General features: G+C 41.2%; 1 protein-coding gene across 1 annotated transcript in view; it reads right to left on the minus strand.

The window, feature by feature from the left end:
- ZNF845 (zinc finger protein 845) overlaps positions 1 to 18,091 on the minus strand; it is a 33,864-nt gene extending 15,773 nt beyond the window's left edge. The window contains exons 1-5 of the mRNA XM_018063217.1: positions 18,032 to 18,091; positions 13,671 to 13,703; positions 6,568 to 6,694; positions 5,971 to 6,066; positions 643 to 2,769 (exon numbers count right to left, since the gene is read on the minus strand). Of these exons, the coding sequence (XP_017918706.1) occupies positions 643 to 2,769; positions 5,971 to 6,066; positions 6,568 to 6,694; positions 13,671 to 13,703; positions 18,032 to 18,091 (2,443 nt within the window). The remainder of the gene's footprint in view (positions 1 to 642; positions 2,770 to 5,970; positions 6,067 to 6,567; positions 6,695 to 13,670; positions 13,704 to 18,031) is intronic.

The following is a 20,595-nucleotide window of genomic DNA, read 5'->3' on the forward strand; positions in this document are numbered from 1 at the left end:
CCAAGGCCAAATTTGCCTGTTACTCCAGGTGTTTCTTGACTTCTTCCTTTTGCATTCTAGTCCCCTATAATGAAAAGGACATCTTTTTTGGGTGTTAGTTCTAAAAGGTCTTGTAGGTCTTCATAGAACCGTTCAACTTCAGCTTCTTCAGCATTACTGGTTGGGGCATAGACTTGGATTACAGTGATATTGAGTGGTTTGCCTTGGAAAGGAACAGAGATCATTCTGTCATTTTTGAGATCGCATCCAAGCAGTGCATTTTGGACTCTTTTGTTGACCATGATGGCTACTCCATTTCTTCTGAGGGGTTCCTGCCCACAGTAGTAGATATAATGATCACCTGAGTTAAATTCACCCATTCCAGTCCATTTTAGTTAGCTGATTCCTAGAATGTCGACATTCAAGAGGAACTTTGGAAAACAGGATTGATGTAAAGCTTTCTAGTATGGATATTCTGGAATTTATTTAGATTTCATTTTTCAATAAGCCATTTTTCTACATTTTTTTCTTTTACATTTTTACATCCTTCCATATCTTTCTTATATCAATGGTCTCATGATTTGACATGTATGTTTAGGACAAACGTCTTCCATCACTTATTTCATTGCTAGGGTTTCTCTCCAGTGTGTGCACTGAGATGACTAGCGAGATGACTGCTGTGCCTAAAGGCTTTGCCACAATCTTTGCATTTATAAGGTTTCTCTCCTGTATGAATTCGCTGGTGTTTAGTAAGAGTTGAGGAATCCCTAAAGGCTTTTCCACATTCTTTACATTTATAAAGTTTCTCTCCAGTATGAATTAACTGATGTTGAGTAAAACCATAGCGCTGGCTAAAGGCTTTGCCACAATCTTTACATTTATAAGGTTTCTCTCCAGTATGAATTCTCTGATGTTGAGTAAAATTTGAATTTTGATTAAAAGTTTTTCCACATTCTTTACATTTATAAGGTTTCTCTCTTGTATGAATTCGCTGGTGTTTGGTAAGTGTTGAGGATTGACTAAAGGCTTTTCCACATTCTTTACATTTATAAAGTTTCTCTCCAGTATGAATTAACTGATGTTGAGTAAAACCATAGCGCTGGCTAAAGGCTTTGCCACAATCGTTACATTTATAAGGCTTCTCTCCAGTATGAATTCGCTGGTGTTTAGTAAGAGTTGACCTTTTATTAAATGCATTTCCACATTCTTTACATTTATAAGGTTTCTCTCCTGTATGAATTCGCTGGTGTTTAGTAAGTGTTGAGGATTGACTAAAGGCTTTTCCACATTCTTTACATTTATAAAGTTTCTCTCCAGTATGAATTAACTGATGTTGAGTAAAACCATAGCGGTGGCTAAAGGCTTTGCCACAATCCTCACATTTATAAGGTTTCACTCCAGTATGAATTCGCTGGTGTTGAGTAAGATTTGAGTTTTTCTTGAAGGCTTTTCCACACTCTTTACATTTATAAGGTCGCTCTCCAGTATGAGTTCGCTGGTGTTGAGTAAGACCATAGCGCCGGCTAAAGGCTTTGCCACAATCCTTACATTTATAAGGTTTCTCTCCAGTATGAGTTCGCTGGTGTCGAGTAAGATTTGAGTTTTGATTAAAGGCTTTGCCACACTTTGCACATTTATAAGGTTTCCTGCCAGTATGGATTTGTTGATGCTGGCTAAGATTTGAACTCTGATTAAAGGCTTTGGCACATTCTGTACACTTGAAAGGTTTCCTTCCTGAATGTATTTTCCTATGTTTACTTATATTAGATGAGTTACTAAAGACTTTCCCACACTTATTACACTTGTATTGTTTCTGCGGATTCTGAATCCTCTGCTGTTGAATAAGATTTGAAGACTGATTAGAAACTTTACCATATTCACTACAACTGTAAGTTTTCTCTCCATTATGAATACTCTTATTTAGAGGAAGACCTGATGCTTGATAAAAGATATTCCTACATTTATTACTTTTACAATCCTTGTGTGAAGAGTGAGCTCCCTGATGTTCCAGAAAGTTTGAGTCGTGTTCAAAGTTATGCCCAGTTTCATTGCGTGAATAGACCTTCACTCCATCGTAAATAATTGTGTAATTATTGGAGCTGGAGCTCTTACTTAAGGTCTGACTCATTTTATTACACATGGATAGTTCTTCCGTATTAACGATATCATGGGATGTATTGAACAATGATGGTTGGATTATATCTCTTCCATTATCATCAACATTATACACCTTGGAATAGAGAGAAAATATCTGTTGGTGGAAGAATAATGACTTTCTGCTCACAGATCCCTCAAACTGATGACATTGTGAGTTTTCCCCAACATTTTTAAATTTCTGGTTTTCAGACATATTTAAATGTATGTTTAATTGAAGCCTATGCTCAGAGCGGTTTGAATGAGTATTTACAGTAGAGACTGGAGGACCTTCCAGATTTTCCACATTTCCTTTCAGAGAAAAAGTATGTTTCAAAAAACGATGTAAATTTTTTCTGAAAAACTTACACTTCTCAGCAGATGTTGAAGACTGAAATGGGTGTTTCCCCCAGTTTGACTCATGTAGCTCATTTCTTTTTGCAGTAATGTCTGCATTATCTGTAACTGTCTCAATTTTTTTATGTCCATATAAACATCCTCTCTGTCTTTCACATGCCTTTGTATGTTCTGAGTCTTTCATTAATTGCAAGTTTCTGAGGTGAAATCTTTCATATATTCCTAGGTTTGCTTTTGGGATCAAATCTTCTACCCTTGGTTTCTTTGGCATCAAATCCTGGGTGTCTTGAGGAGACATAGCTGAAAGACACCAAAGAATCAGTTTTCTTACCTACTATTCTCAGTGAATATCCTTAAAGATTTAGAGAAAATTGATGAACTCTTCACTAGCTTAGAAATAAAATAGAGATGGGGGGATCAAGATGCCAGAGGATTAGGCAGACATGGACTTCATTTCTCTCCACAAATGCATCAAGCACACATCAGAAATGGAACAGTTCTCACAGAGCCCAGCTGAACACTAGCAGAGGACCTTTGAAATCTAAAAGGACAAGAAAGATTCCTGCTGAGCTAGGCAGGGCAAAAGAAAGAAGAAGGAAAAAGAACAGGAAAGGAAGTGGGATGGGGCCTGCAACCCTGGGGGGGGTCTGAAGAAAGGAGAGGTCTCCATATCTGGGGAAGACCCTCACTGGGGGAGCCCAGTTGAGACAGAAGGGGAGCCTCATCCTCTGTGGGAAAAGAACATGGCAACAGTCTGTGGCAGCAGGACAGAGTGAGACGTGTATACAGGGTACTGACCCCTGCCCTGCCCACCCAGCCTGGGAGGGTGTCCACCACTGCAGACAAGGGCTGGATGCTGGAATGTGAGGTCTGGAGAGCAGACCCAGGCAGAGGACTGCTGTGGGCTGTGAGGAGACAACCTGCAGGAAAGGCAGGGAGGGAGGAGCCCTGCAAACAGAAATGCTTGGAGAGGAAGCCTGAACCACCACAGAGTAGAGCGCCATTGTTGAATGATGTCCAAAGCCAAGACCCACCATTGTTTACAGCCTCTTTCCCCCTGTGCCGGCCTCTCCTCACCAGGCACTATGAAGGGCTCCATTAGGGTGGGTGCTCTCATGAATCCAGCTGTTGCCTCTTCCTCTGCGCCCCTCATTACCAGGGCAGACTGGTGGACTCTGGGAAACCTTGGGAGCAGGTACCTGTAGTTTATCCACATGCACAGAGGGGGCTGAAGCACTGCTGAGCCCCAGGGTCTGGCAATTTAAGGAAGTCAAGCTGATATCTCTACTGGAATTTGCACAAACTCGTTTCTATACCATCACAGCTATCTTTGTAAACTCAGCCCCTTTAGAACATCTGAGTGGACAAGGAGGGCTCCCCCAGTCACAGAAGGTATAGCATAAGCAGCTGTAGACTTTGTGGGCTCCTACACTAGGGGGTGGGGCCAGGCCGGAATCTGAGCTGCCCCCAGAGCACCACAGCAGGTCCAGCTTCATGATGAATGCAATCCTGGGCCCTGACTTCAGAGGATCTATGCTGGTGACCTGGTGAAAAGAACATCTGAGAGACAGCAGGGCCATGTGCTGGGATACCCATGGTTGAGGTGGGGCCAAGGGCAGTGCCGACCAGGGTCACATGAGAGCTTGCACAAGGCATGAAACGTGACACACAGAACACTCCCCACGGAGAACATCCCCAGAGGAGCAACCCTCAGGGACTTCTCTCCCAGAGGGTGTGCTCCAATCCCACCTGCCTCCACCACAGATTAGAATCACGGTGAAGAAACAGATCTGGGGGCTTCTACTCCACAAACCAGGGAGCAGACCCCACCACAGACAGGGCAGTGAGCCAAAGAACCAAGGGGAAGCTCCCCTTAATATCCAGGGCAGGCTCGGGTCACAGTAACAACAATCAAAAGTCTATCAAGGGGATAAGGGTGCAAACCTCTGACCAACCTCACCCACCAGGGGACAGACACCAGGAGCAAGAGGAACCAGGATCCTGCAGCTTGCAGAACGGAGACCACAAACACAGAAAATGTGACAAAATGAGAGGACAAAGCAATATGTTGTAGAGGAAGGAGCAACATAAAAACCTGCTTAGATAAAAACTAAGTGAAGACTAGAGAGGTAATCAAATGATTACTTTTTGCTTAAAGTCTTCTTTTCTTTTTAATTTTTATTTTTACTTTATTTTACTTTACAATACTGTATTGGTTTTGCCATACATTGACACAAATCCGCCACGGGTGTACATGAGTCACCAAACATTTTCACAAGTACTAGGTGCCTACTAATTCTTTAATTCACTGCTTATCACCTGTGTTTTTATTTGAGAATGTTCTATTAGACGTTTGAATCTAAAAATCATAAATGATATGACATAGAACTAATGTCCTAGCAAGTGAGGACATATAAGACAGAGTCCAGGGAAGCTCATAACGAACAAGATAAATAGACAAAGTAGTAGTTCTTAAGAAATTAAAAAAGAAGTGAGACTTTAAAAATATGATGGAAACACATGGGGCTCTACTCAGTACTCTTTGGAGACCTAACTGGGAAGGAAATCTGAAACAGAGTGGCTATATATATGTATAATTGATACTGTTTGGTGTACAGCAGAGAAACTTTGTAAAACAGCTACACTCCACTAAGGACTTAATAAGAGTATTTCTATATATTATCAAAAAATCTTAACAGTTTGACACAACCATTACAAATATGGAAAATGTTCCAAGTTCTTATACCAATTTATTTCAAAATTCTTTGAGGTAATTGAAAATATTAAAGTATTTTACCATCAGGAATTGAGACAAATACACTTAGGTATTTAACATGAGTTTGTATAAAGAGAAGAGAACCTTTAAAGTAACCATGAGACTTTCATTTTCCCATTTTAGGGAGGTTTTGCTTTATGCAGTAAAGACATTACTTGAGTTTGACATGAATAAGGTCATATCTGCAGTTTCCAATGGATTGGAAACTATAAATCAGAAAAAAAAAAAAAAAGTCTGTCCTAACTATTCCTAGGACTTTGGCAGTATGTCTATGACTCCACTTACACAGTTCTGTTTGAAGGTAGAAACAAACTTTAAAAGGAGCATCATATAGTCACTCAGAAGTGTGCACAGTTTTCCTAGGATCCCCAAGAAGTGAAAAAGCAGCCAACTCATGCAGGTTGTCACAGGCCAAGAGGAGAATTCTAGCTCTCACTGTGAATGAGAAAAGCAACCACTGGAGATGAATTCATGATTGATTTAAGAGACAGAATGGGGCAGGTGACAGCTGTCTATGACAGCGACAGAAATAAATCCAGACTTCTCCAAAATCATTTCCAATGAAGCAGATCTTCCCAAACCACCTGACAAAGGATGACTTCCTCACTGATTCTCATAGAATTAACCATACACATATATAGCCACTCTGTTTTAGATTTCCTTCCCAGTTAGGTCTCTCACTGGACTTCTCACCTGAGTCATCGGCTCCATCCATTCACACCTACCTGGGTATATGCCTACTGTCTCCATTCTCCTTATATTCCTGAGATCCTGCATTTGCTCCAGAAAGGTGACCAAATCTGGCTTAGAGACCATAAGACCTGTTCATCAGAGAAAGGAAAATTTGTTGTTCCAGAGATTCATCAGTTTCCAACCCAATATGTAGTCATGTGAGAAGAGAATGCATGGGTGAATGTTAATACAGCCTAGAGAATGATTTCCCCAAATACTTTATTGAAAGTACCTATATAATGCTAACTAATACAAAAAAGTCGGGTCCTGAGATTCTGGTCACGTGCCACGAAAGGAAAAGTAAGTAGTGGAAATGTGAAACTAAGAGAAGGCACAACTATTCAATACCACAGAACTTACACAACTACCACCAACCTAGAAGGAGGCAGATTACATGAAGGCAGAAAAAGTTACAAGCATAACGAACCATCATGAAGCCTTTCTTTCTGAACTCACAGATAGCCATTTCCCCTAGAAAGCAGAGATCTGAAACAAATGTGTGGAGCAGAAAATTTCAGAAGACATTCTAGAAATGAAGGAACCAAAACCCTGAGGTTAGATAAGCGATTCTGGAAAGAAGTCAACCTCACCCAAGCAGGCCAGGTTCCTATAGTTCTCTACCATCACGTCCCTGTACAATTCCCGCTGACCGAGGTCCAGGCATTCCCACTCCTCTTGAGTGAAGTCTATGGCCACATCCCGGAATGTCAACCATCCCTGAAATACAAAATACAGATGCCGTGTTACTGTGGGAACACTTCCTAATATGACCCATGATGGAAATGTCAAATTCAGAGACATGGTTTTCATTTAGGAGAGAGGCTGCTGTTAGACAAGAATATAATTTTTACACAATAATATTTTCTTTTGGGGGGTGTTAATTCTAGAAGGTCTTGTAGGTCTTCATAGAACCGTTCAACTTCAGCTTCTTCAGCATTACTAGTCGGGGCATAGACTTCGATTACTGTGATATTGAATGGTTTGCCTTGGAAATGAACAGAGATCATTCTGTCATTTTTGAGATTGCATCCAAGTACTGCATTTTGGACTGTCTTGTTGACCGTGATGACTACTCCATTTCCTCTATCTACTTGCCCACAATAGTAGATATAATGGTCATCTGAGTTAAATTCACCCATTTCAGTCCATTTTAGTTTGCTGATTCCTAAAATGTTGACGTCCACGCTTACCATCTCCTGTTTGATAGCTTTCAATTTGCCTTGATTCATGGACCTAACATTCCAGGTTCCTATGCAATATTGCTCTTTACAGCATCGGATCTTGCTTCCATCACAGTCACATCCACAACTGGGTGTTGTTTTTGCTTTATCTCTTCATTCTTCCTGAAGTTGTTTCTCCACTGATCTCTAGTAGCATATTGGGCACCTACCATCCTGGGGAGTTCATCTTTCAGTGTCCTATCCTTTTGCCATTTCATACTGTTCATGGGGTTCTCAAGGCAGGAACACTGAAGTTGTTTGCCATTCCCTCCTCCAGTGGACCACATTTTGTCAGAACTCTCCACCATGACTTGGGTGGCCCTGCACAGCCTGGCTCATAGTTTCATTGAGTTAGGCCGGCTGTGGTCCATGTGATTAGATTGGTTAGTTTTCTGTGATTGTGGTTTTCAGTCTGTGGACTCTCTGGTGGAAAAGGATAAGAGGCTTATGGAAGCTTCCTGATGGAATAGACTGACAGAGGGGGAAACTGGGTCTTGTTCTGATGGGTGGGGCCATGCTCAGTAAATCTTTAATCCAATTTTCTGCTGATGGGTGGAGCTGCCTTCTGTCCCTGCTCTTTACCTGGGGCCAAACTATGGTTGAGGTAATGAGGATAATGGTGACCTACCTCAAAAGATTCTTAATCTAATTTTCTGCTGATGGGTGGAGCTGTGTTCCCTCCCTGCTATTTACCTGGGGCCAAACTATGGTTGAGGTAATGAGGATAATGGTGACCTACCTCAAAAGATCCCCTGCATGCACTGGTAGTCTGTGCTCCTAATCCTGCAGCAGGCCACCACCGACCCTTCTAGAATTAGCACCCCCAAAAGATGTCCTTCTCATTATAGGGGATGGGAATGCAAAAGTAAGAAGTCAAGAAACACCTGGAATGATAGGCAAATTTGGCCTTGGAGTACAGAATGAAGCAGGACAAAGGCTAATAGAGTTCTGCCAAGAGAATGCACTGTTCATAGCAAATACCCTCCTCCAACAACACAAGAGAAGACTCTACACATGGACATCACCAGACAGTCAACACCGAAATCAGATTGATTATATTTGCAGCCAAAGATGGAGAAGCTCTATACAGTCAGCAAAAACAAGACTGGGAGCTCACTGTGGTTCCGATCATGAACTCCTTATTGCCAAATTCAGACTTAAATTGAAGAAAGTAGGGAAAACCACTAGGCCATTCAGGTATGACCTAAATCCAATCCTTAATGATTATACAGTGGAAGTGAGAAATAGATTTAAGGGACTAGATCTGATAGACAGAGTGCCTGATGAACTATGGACGGAGATTCATGACATTGTACAGGATGATCAAGACCACCCCCAAGAAAAAGAAATGCAAAAAAGCAAAATGGCTGTCTGAGGAGGCCTTACAAATAGCTGTGAAAAGAAGAGAAGCCAAAAGAAAGGAGAAAAGGAAAGATATATCCATTTGAATGCAGAGTTCCAAGGAATAGCAAGGAGAGATAAGAAAGCCTTCCTCAGGGATCAATGCAAAGAAATAGAGGAAAACAATAGAATGGGAAAGACTACAGATCTCTTCAAGAAAATTAGAGATACCAAGGGAATATTTCACGCAAAGATGGGCTGAAGAAAAGACAGAAATGGTCTGGACCTAACAGAAGCAGAAGATATTAAGAAGAGGTGGCAAGAATACATGGAAAAACTGTACAAAAAAGATCTTCATGACCCACTATCATGATGGTGTGATCACTCGTCTAGAGCCAGACATCCTGGAATGTGAAGTCAAGTGGGCCTTAGAAAGCATCACTATGAACAAAGCTAGTGGAGGTGATGGAATTACAGTTGAGCTATTTCAAATCCTGAAAGATGATGCTGTGAAAGTGCTGCACTCAATATACCAACAAATTTGGAAAACTCAGCAGTGGCCACAGGACTGGAAAAGGTCGGTTTTCATTCCAATCCCTAAGAAAGGCAATGCCAAAGAATGATCAAACAACTGCACAATTGCACTCATCTCACACACCAGCAAAGTAATGCTCAAAATTCTCCAAGCCAAGCTTCAACAATACGTGAACTGTAAACTTCCAGATGTTCGAGCTGGATTTAGGAACCAGAGATCAAATTGCCAACATCCTCTGGATCATGGAAAAAGCAAGAGAGTTCCAGAGAAACATCTATTTCTGCTTTATTGACTATGCCAAAGCCTTTGATTGTGTGGATCACAATCAACTGTGGACAATTCTGAAAGACATGGGAATACCAGACCACCTGACCTGCCTCTTGAGAAATCTGTATGCAGGTCAGGAAGCAACAGTTAGAACTGGATATGGAACAACAGACTGGTTCCAAATAGAAAAAGAATACAGTCAAGGCTGTATATTGTCACTCTGCTTATTTTACTCATATGCAGAGTATATCATGAGAAACAGTGGGCTGGATGAAGCACAGGCTGAAATCAAGATTGCCAGCAGAAATATCAATAACCTCCGACATGCAGATGACACCACCCTTATGGCAGAAAGTGAAGAAGAACTAAAGATCCTCTTGATGAAAGTGAAAGAGGAGAGTGAAAAAGTTGGCTTAAAGCTCAACTTTCAGAAAACTAAGATCATGGCATCTGGTCCCATCACTTCATGGCAAACAGATGGGGAAACAGTGGAAACAGTGTCAGACTTTATTTTTGGGGGCTCTAAAATGACTGCAGATGGTGACTGCAGCCATGAAATTAAAAGACGCTTACTCCTTGGAAGAAAAGTTATGAGCAACCTAGACAGCATATTAAAAAGCAGAGACATTACTTTGTCAACAAAGGTCCGTCTAAAAGGCTATGGTTTTGCAGTAATCATGTACGGATGTGAGAGTTGGACTATAAAGAAAGCTGAGAATTGAAGAATTGATACTTTTGAACTGTGGTGTTGGAGAAGACTCTTGAGAGTCCCTTGGACTGCAAGGAGATCCAACCAGTCCATTCTGAAGGAAATTAGTTCTGAATATTCATTGGAAGGACTGATATTGAAGCTGAAATTCCAATAGTTTGGCCACCTGATGCGAAGAACTGACTCATTTGAAAAGACCCTGATCCTGGGAAAGCTTTAAGGCGGGAGGAGAAGGGGATGACAGGATGAGATGGTTGGATGGCAACATTGACTCAATGGACATGAGTTTGAGTCAACTCTGGGAGTTGGTGATCGACAGGGAGGCCTGGCATGCTGCAGTCATGGGGTTGCAAAGAGTCAGATACGACAGACTGAACTGAACTGAACATTTTCTACCATATTTTTAGCCCCAAGAAAAAAGGATGAGATATGATCCACAAACTACTACAGAAACTGTTATGACTTGGAAGAGGAATTATAAAATAATCAGATCAACATTGACATATTTATTTTTGAGTGCTGTCCTCATGTGACACAAGATAAACTGTCTATCAAAAAAAAAAAGTGGAAATATTTTTAAAAGCACATTCTTCTCTAAACATGCTGTGGTGGGCTCAGTGTGCCACATTTTTAATAATCTTATTTGAACGAGTAATGTTGAAAATTCTGCTCCATGAATGACCATTTTGAACAGCAATGAAGTAGAATAGTAAGGAAAGAATTCATACTTAACTTTGAACTTTAAGAGTTCTACAGATTTTACAGGTCTAATAGGATCGTAACCTTGGTGGCAATAATCATTTTAACTATTTAGTATATATTATACATCTTTCTGACAGTTTTTCAGAGTCTTGAATATTCAACAGAAACAATTTAAAATCAATAATGTTGCTGTTGCATCTCTTGACAAATATTTTAACGGACATTCTTTAAATGGCAGAGCTGAAATTTTACTTCACTTTATGGACACTGCTGCTGCTGCTGCTAAGTCGCTTCAGTCGTGTCCAACTCTGTGTGACCCCATAGACGGCAGCCCACCAGGCTCCCCCGTCCCTGGGATTCTCCAGGCAAGAATACTGGAGTGGGTTGCCATTTCTAGACTTTAATAAAACCTAGACAAATATACAGAGACAACTCTAATGAAAGTTAATAGAAATTTCTGTATTTGTAAATAATACTGCAAACAGGAAAAGTGTTTGTCACTCAGTTGTGTCCTACTCTTTGGGACCCCAGGGACTGTAGCCTGCCAGGCTCCTCTGTCCATGGGATTCTCCAGGCAAGAATACTGGAATGGGTAGCCATTCCCTTCTCCAAGGACTCTTAAAAAACAAAACAAAACAAAAAATAAGAAAAAAATCGATGTAATCATGTTAACATGTTTATGCATACAGACATATACTACAATAGACTCTATGCTCAGTAATAGTAATAGAAAAACTGTCATGTCAATAACATCAGGATAATTTCTAACTGATTAAAAATGTACATAAATATTTCAGGATGATATTATTTTAATTTTTTAAAATAGACTAGAGTGCAGACAAATATACAACAATATAAAATAAAGTGGAGCTCTGGTTCTGAATTTTTTAATTTCCTGAAAGTCTGTATCATTTGCACTGAACTATATTTTAAAACTTGACACGGGGCGGGGGGTAGGGGGTGGGGGGAGGGAGCTTAACACTATTGGACATAGACTAGCACTAATATGATTCTTGTAAACATTTTGGAAAATACAGAAATAGGATGAAACTATGTCTGTGATGTGAGCGTGGAGTGTACTGGAAATGATTAGACTGGGGATTGAGTGACGAAAACCCCCACTCCCCAAACCCAGCATCTCTACTAGACACAGGTGAGTGTTGTCAACTACAAAGTGGCACTTGCCAAGAGCATTGCCAGCAAGTGAACAAGGGCGTTTGCCATCTGCCTCTGGGGAGAATGAGCCCTATGGAGCTGCAAGTGTTGACTTCAATCCCCTGAGGGAGTTCAGGTTGCATTGAGGCACTCTGCGCTCCACGGAATCTGGTGGAACGGGTCTTTAGAGAGCTAGATGTTTTCAGGAACTGATTTCATGATCCCAATCCTTGCCTCTCTTCCTATCTCTCTGTGCTGGGCTTAGTCACTTCCTTGTACTCTGTCTGTGGAGATGCTCCAGGCAAGAACACCAGAGTGGGTTGCCATGCCCTCCTCAAGGGGATCTTCCCAACCCATGGATCAAACCAAGGCATTGCAGGCAGATTCTTTACCATCTGAGCCATCAGGGAAGCCCCTTCATATCTAGAAGAAAGAAAGTGAAGTCGCTCAGTCGCGTCTGACTCTGCGACCCCATGGATTATAGCCCACCAGGCTCCTCCATCCATGGAATTTTCCAGGCAAGAGTACTGGAGTGGATTGCCATTTCCTTCTCCAGGGTATCTTCTTGACCCAGGGATTGAACCTGGGTCTCCTGCATTGCAGGCGAACACTACCGTCTGAGCCACCAGGGAATCAGCACTAAATCACTGAACGGTGACATCATCTCCTCATGAGTGGAAGAAATGCTTTTGTCAAGTTAGCGCTTGACTGCACTGAACTCTCGGTTCGCTAAAATCTTATACACTGACCTTCCCCCACCGCCTCTTGGAGCAGTCTCTCAGAGTTATTGGAGGTGCTGTCTCCTGGGCTGCTGTCCGCATTTTGCTGTAAATAAAATTTAACTCACAATTCTCAAGTTGTACATCTGTTTTAGCCAACAGTGTTCATTGTTCAAAGCAAAGAGAAACTAAGATCATAAAGAGTTTCCCCATTAACTGTAGTAGTTACGCATATCCCTCAGTTTTTCTTTCCAGGACCCTTTTTGAAGACAGGGGAAAAAAAAAAAAAAGTGCACTGGAATCTCATAGAAGCACCTGAATGGGTGAACATTTGAGGTCATGGGGTAAGAAGTACATGGGAAAATGCGTTATCACTGTCAGGTATTTTAGCAATATTATGAAAACCATGATCTCAATATATTATGAAAAATATCAGTTTTATGCAAATTCCACTGCATGTATACCTCCCATGATCTGCAAACTAATAACACATTAATAGTACTAATAGTACATAATAGTGAGGTTCTTTTATTGATACAGAGGATAGTCTCTGGTACTTTTTTCATTTCTGAAAATTTTCTGAAAAATTCTGGACTGCTGAGTTCATTCTACTTATACGGGCATTTTTTACTCCTGTTCTAAAGAACTGAATTGCATCCACATGTAAACTCATCACGGCATTTCCCCTACTTTCCTAGGACCCCAACACTGAACCACATTCCGATGGGAATCTCAGATATCCGTGTTCATCTCTCACAAAGGGAATATATTCACCAGTTGAAAGTCACTAATTCATGTTGAGAATTCATCATGGTCTGTAGAAAGCCAGGATAGAATGAAGAAAAGGCTGTGGGACACAAGGGAGAAGCAGTCTAAAGAGCCAGTCTTCACTATTATAAGTAAAAAAGAAAAAAGAAAAAGTTGATAACAACAAACCCCCAGGGAGAAAAACTGGAATCAGAGAAGTAAAGGTTTGCAGCTTCTCAATCCAGCCATTTCAGGAGGAAAAGCAGACACAGCCCCAGACACGGGACAGGACGTTTACCTGAGAAGCTGCCATTTCCTCCTCTTCTTCCTCCTACCCTGAGTCTTCTTTGGGGATATTATGTCCCAAACTTGCATACATGCAGAGAAAATACCTTTAGAGGCATCCACACAGCTCTTTCACCTTCAACTGCTGCAGTGAAAAAGAAGAGGTCTTGTTTCTCTCTCCCTTTTCTGAGCTCTTTTCTGACCTCCTCTGTCCCTGAGCTGTAGTTGGTAATCAAGATTAAGCTGATATGCTAATCACACCCTTGGTTTGGTGCTCACTTTCCCCACTCTATTTGCAGACCACCCCGAGAGTTCTCTTTCTTTTCGCATTAGAGAGAGCAGGCCCCAGTACAATTCACAAGAGACAATGAGCCCCAATTCTCGGCTACTTGACTCTGCCTCTGAGGGTTTTTGAACAATGCAGCAGGAAGACGGGCTTCCAGGAGCCCAGAGCTGGAGCCCTCACCTCTGCCTGCCCCAGAGCTCTGGAGCGAGGGTTGAGAGCGGGATCTTCTCCAAACAAAGACTGTCAGCCTGATTCCTGGGGAGGGGCTCTCTCTGGAATGGTGTGGCCTGTGCCTGTGCCCTTGGGGGAGGGGAGGGGAGGGGTGAGCGTCACCTGGGGGCCCTGGGTTCCTGCAAGGCTTTGCTCTCAGAATTATACCAAAGATGGCCCGAGTCCTTGGGGTTTTTTTTTGTTGTTGTTTTTTGTTGTTGTTTTTACTTCCCTCTCTAAACTGGGGACACAGGTTTTCACAAAATGCTTTGCACTGTGAACACCTCTCTGCAGGTGGGGGGCCTCCTACTTCAGAGCAGGGGCCTGGAGGTGTTTAAATCACAGCTTTCTTTAAAAATAAACCAGGGGCAGCAGTGGACATTGGGTTAACAGTGTGTATGTTCAGGGACATATGCCTTTGAAAATGATGCCCTAAAAGCTATCTCATGACCAACCAACGAAATAAGGATCAGTGTTAGGTCATAAGTGAACTTACCCATAAATTAATACATGAAAGGGATTCTCTGGTGGCTCAGATGGTAAAGAGTCTGCCTGCAGTGTGGGAGACCCAAGTTTGATCCCTGGGTCAGGAAGATCCCCTGAAGAAGAAAATGGCAACCCTCTCCAGTATTCTTGCCTGGAAAATCGATGGACAGAGGAGACTAGCAGGCTACAGTCTGTAGGGTTGCAAAGAGGCAGACACGACTGAGCGACTTCATTTTCACTTTCAACACATAAAAATGTTGCTGCTCTACTTCATGGTTGTATTTCTAGGTTTATGAATCATCTACTATAGTTTGTTCTCTGCTCTTTTTAAAGAGTTCTATTTTTTCACATCTTTAAAGGATAACTTACTAAGGAAAAATTAAATATAGGAGCGTATCCATTTTTCTAATAGTATATATTCTAAAAAATATTTAGTGTGCATGTACCAGTACCAATATCTTAGATGATTCAGTTTTACAGCAGAAATGAGAGTAAGGTACAGAGATTTCCCATATACATCTTGTTCCCACACATAGACAATCTCCCTACTTATCTTTCCCCATCTGAAGGTACATTTGTTAGCACTGATGAATCTACATAGACATTAAGTAAAGTTTCTAGTTTCACCTTAGGTTTCTCTTTTAGGGATGTGTACAGATATCCTGGAATGTGAAGTCAAGTGGGCCTTAGAAAGCATCACTATGAACAAAGCTAGTGGAGGTGATGGAATTACAGTTGAGCTATTTCAAATCCTGAAAGATGATGCTGTGAAAGTGCTGCACTCAATATGCCAGCAAGTTTGGAAAACTCAGCAGTGGCCACAGGACTGGAAAAGGTCAGTTTTCATTCCAATCCCAAAGAAAGGCAATGCCAAAGAATGCTCAAACAACTGCACAATTGCACTCATCTCACACACCAGCAAAGTCATGCTCAGAATTCTCCAAGCCAGGCTTCAGCAATACGTGAATCGTGAACTTCCAGATGTTCAAGCTGGATTTAGAAAAGGCAGAGGAACCAGAGATCAAACTGCCAACATCCACTGGATTGAGAAAGCAAGAGCGTTCCAAAGAAACATCTATTTTTGCTTTATTGACTATGCCAAAGCCTTTGACTGTGTGGATCACAATAAACTGTGGAAAATTCTTCAAGAGATGGGAATACCAGACCACCTGACCTGCCTCTTGAGAAATCTGTGTGCAGGTCAGGAATCAACAGATAGAACTGGACATGGAACAACAGACTGGTTCCAAATAGGAAAAAGGAGGGAGTATGTCAAGGCTGTCTATTGTCACTGTCCTTATTCAACTTCTATGCAGAGTACATCATGAGAAATGGTGGGCTGGAAGAAGCACAAACTGGAATCAAGATTGCCGGGAGAAATATCAGTAACCTCAGATATGCAGATGATACCACCCTTATGGTAGAAAGTGAAGAACTAAAGATCCTCCTGATAAAAGTGAAAGAGGAGAGTGAAAAAGTTGGCTTAAAGCTCAACATTCAGAAAATGAAGATCATGGCATCTGGTCCCATCACTTCCTGGGAAATAGATGGGGAAACAGTGGAAACAGTGACAGACTTTATTTTTGGGGAGTCCAAAATCACTGCAGATGGTGATTGCAGCCACGAAATTAAAAGATGCTTACTCTTTGGAAGGAAAGTTATGACCAACCTAGACAGCATATTTAAAAGCAGAGATATTACTTTGTCAACAAAGGTCCATCTCGTCATAGCTATGACTTTTCCAGTAGTCATATATGGATGTGAGAGTTGGACTATAAAGAAAGCTGAGCACCGAAGAATTGATGCTTTTGAGCTGTGGTGTTGGAGAAGACTCTTGAGAGTCCCCTGGACTGCAAGGAGATCCAACCAGTCCATCCTAAAGGAAATCAGTCCTGAATATTCATTGGAAGGACTGATGTTGAAACTGAAACTCCAATACTTTGGCCACCTGATGTGAGGACCTGGCTTATTGGAAAAGATGCTGATACTGGGAAAGATTGAAGGTGGGAGGAGAAGGGGATGACAGAGGATGAGATGGTTGGATGGCATCACCAACTCAATGGACGTGAGTTTGAGTGAACTCCAGGAGTTGGTGATAGATAGGGAGGCCTGGTATGCTGCGGTCCATGGGGTCGCAAAGAGTCAAACATGACTGAGCAACTGAACTGACTGACTCTATGGGTCTGGGCCAATGTATAATAACTTGTGTCCATTTAAACAGTTTAACACAATGATTTCATGGTCCTGAACTCAGGATATTCATAACCCCTCCTTTGCAACCCATGGCAACCACTGACCATTTTAATCTCTTCTACATTTCTGACTATGTTCTCAAATGGCTCTGTGGTAAAGAACCCACCTGCCAATGCAGGTGACCCGAGTGATGTGCATTCATCCATGGGTAAGGAAGTTCCCTGGAAAAAGAAATGACCACCCACTCCAGTGTTCTTTCCTGGGAAATCTCATGGACAGAGGTACCTGGCAGGCTACAGTCCATTGGGTCCCAAACTCTCAGACACAACTGAGCACATAAGAACATTTACCTACACCAAAATGCCATGTTGTAAAAATCCTACTTTTTGTAGCATTTTCAGATGGGGCTTCCTTCACATAGCAAAATGCATGGAATGATCGTCCATGTATTTTACGCCTTGAAAGCTTAATATAAAAAAGTTTAATGTCTACATCTGCACTTCTAGTCCTGCTCATTAAATAGGTTCACCAATAACATTTTCTAGATTCCATATCAGTTCAGTTCAGTCACTCAATCGTGTCCGACTCTTTGCGACCCCATGAATCGCAGCACGCCAGGCCTCCCTGTCTATCACCAATACCCGGAGTTCACTCAGACTCATGTCCATCGAGTCCGTGATGCCATCCAGCCATCTCATCCTCTGTCATCCCCTCTTCTCCTACCCCCAATCCCTCCCAGCATCAAAGTCTTTTCCAATGAGTCAATATGTATATTAATACAATATTTTCACAAATACAGAGACTAGACCTGTGGACACAGTGGGAGAATGAGAGGGGGACCAATTGAGAGAATAGCCTTGACATATATTCATCACAATGTGTAAAATAGGGAGCAAGAGGGAAGCTGCTGTATAGCACAGAGAGCTCAGCTCAGTGCTCTCTGATGGCTAGAGGGGTAAGATGGAGATTGTGAGCGAGAGGTTCAAGAGAGAGTGGGTATACATATGCTTATGGCTGATTGATGAAGTTGTACAGCAGAATCTAACTCAACATTGTAAAGCAGTTATATTCCAAAAATATATATACATCTCAAAAGAAAAAAAAAAAGAAAAAACAGATTAATAACCCAGTACTTAAGAATCCACCTGACAGTGCAAGGAACATGGGCCTCATCGTTGGTCCAGGAATATTCCACATACTTTTGGGAGACTAAGCCTGTGCGCCACAACTGCTGAGCCTGGGTGGGGCAACTTGGTCATGTAGATGGGCAAGAGGCAAATGAAAGATGCTCAGCATCGCTAAATAAGAAATGCAAAACAAAACTACAATGATGTATCATCTCATGCCAGTCAGAATAACAACTAGCAAAAAGCCCACTAATAATATCATAAATGCTAAAGAGGCCTGGAGATCAGGGAACTCCTACATGGCTGGAAGGAATACAAACTGATGCAGTCACTTGGGAGGACAATGTGTAAGTTCCTTAAAAAATGTAACCTCCTGACATTTAAGGAAACGAATTCTAAGAATAGTAGACAAAACAGATTAACTGACAAATGTAAGATTTGCAGTTTTTAGTAAATCACCTGAAATTCTGAAATGACCAGTTGTGATCTAGCATTTCTAATTTAAGTATATGTACTAATATACATACACTCACATGTTGCTTTTCTCACTGCTAGCATTTATACCTTCAGATATTTATTTATTGTTATTGTATTCAATAAATAAATGTTATATAAATTATATAACATATATACTTTCAGATATTTATATATTACATTCAGCGTATGTCAAAGCCATGAGAAAACAGTTCCTTTGAGCCTTACAAAAACTTATGCTAAGAATTAAACAGGGTAAGATTTTATAAATCTTAGTTCAGAATTTTACCATCATGGCTTTTAATTATTCTTCTGTGACAAATGTTAAATTTACATTTGCTTAAATGAGCCCATGAAAAGTCTTACTTAGCTCAATAGAAGGACAAAGGACAACTGAAGCAGCTGAGTTTATGACTCTAGGTCCTGAGAGAATTCTCAGCAAGCTCTGAGTGGGGTCAAGGATAGAACTGAACAGAGAAAGAAGCAGTAATTGGGGTTCAGGTTTTTATAAGAGAACCTAGGTGAAATGCTATGGGCTCCCCAGGCTGAGTGTGGATTGGCCCATTCAGACCAAAAGGATTAGGATTCTGGTGAGTGCTGTAAGGGTGTCACTGAAGGGGGGCCTGTGAAGCAGACCCTGGGGTTTGGCAAGACTGCTGGTCTCAAGGAAGGGGGTCACCAAGTGGAGGTGCTCACAGGACTGGCTGGTGTGAGCTCAAGGACCTGCAGGCTGCCTGCTCCCCAGACAGACGCTGAAGCAGCAACAGCACGGAGCAGTCAGGGAAGCTCTCAGCAGTACTCTGTATGAACCTTCTTATTAGAACTGTCACAGTGTCCCAGCAGTTACAGAGAGGGCAAAAAGTACAATGGAGAAATGATGGGAAATACATGATCAAATGATTTGAAACTTAAGGGCAGTAAGGAAACTAATTGTTACAGATGTCACCCTTCTATGCTACCAAAGAGTTTCTTGTTAGGTATTCTTTCCTGCAACCTTAAAGTGGTAGGCTAACACTTCATTCACTACACAAGAAACCATTCAGTTTTATTGATTAACATGTATGATTATCACACACAGAATAAAACCTTTTATACTCCACTATGTAACTTTGATTAAAATACAAATTATAAGCATAAACAATGATATTCATTCCTCTGATACAATGATCTGAGATCTGTGATTTCTATGGTTATAAATGGGAGGCTAATCACTTAAGAAACAAGACATATACTAAATACATGGCTTTTCTGGGAAGGGTTTTCTGTACATTTCTAGGGTAGCAGAGACGCTTTTAATTGAAACATGTCAACTGATATTCATGACTTCTGTTGATACTATAAAATACATCAAGATTTTAGTGAACTGTCATTGTGAAAGTGAAAGTGAAAGTGAAGTTGCTCAGTCGTGTCTGAATCTTTGCAACCCTGCGGACTGTAGCCCACCAGGCTCCTGTGTCCACGGGGTTCTCCAGGCAAGAATACTGGAGTGGGTTGCCATTTCCTTCTCCAGGGGATCTTCCCGACCCAGGAATCGAACCCAGGTCTCCTGCATTACAGGCAGATGCTTTAACCTCTGAGCCACCAGGGAACTGTCATTGCATTTTACTTTAAAAGCAAGTGACGTAACTATTGAAAATGTACATCTTACTTTAATATGTGGGATTATTCCCTGCACATTTACATCATGGTGACTTATAGGGATGTGTGACATGAATGACAAACACCGCCATCTAGATGTTCACTCTACATGTTACATTATTGTGTCCTTAATCTTATAATGGAGAAAAATATAAATGTTTTTTTTTCTAGCTAGAAGGGCTTCTCTCATCTTTGAGGTAGCAACCATCAAAAACATAAGTGCATGCACACTAGAAATGAAGCGTAGCATGGAGTAATTTGAGAACTGAATTACATTCATTTTGGTTTTCATATTATCACAAATCATGTCAATGTAAACAAACATACATATCTAGTAACTGTACATTGCTAAACATCAACTCTTCATCTTGTGATCCATACTAACATACCAATTTTCTATTTAACTATGAATGATTATCTACAATATTTCTCCCTAAGAGGAACTTCAGAAAACAGGATTTATGAAATGCTTTGTAGTATGTATTTCCTGATATTTAGATTTGATTTTTTATAAATAGTTTTCT

Source organism: Capra hircus, chromosome 18, assembly GCF_001704415.2.
Source record: "Capra hircus breed San Clemente chromosome 18, ASM170441v1, whole genome shotgun sequence".
NCBI lineage: Eukaryota > Metazoa > Chordata > Mammalia > Artiodactyla > Bovidae > Capra > Capra hircus.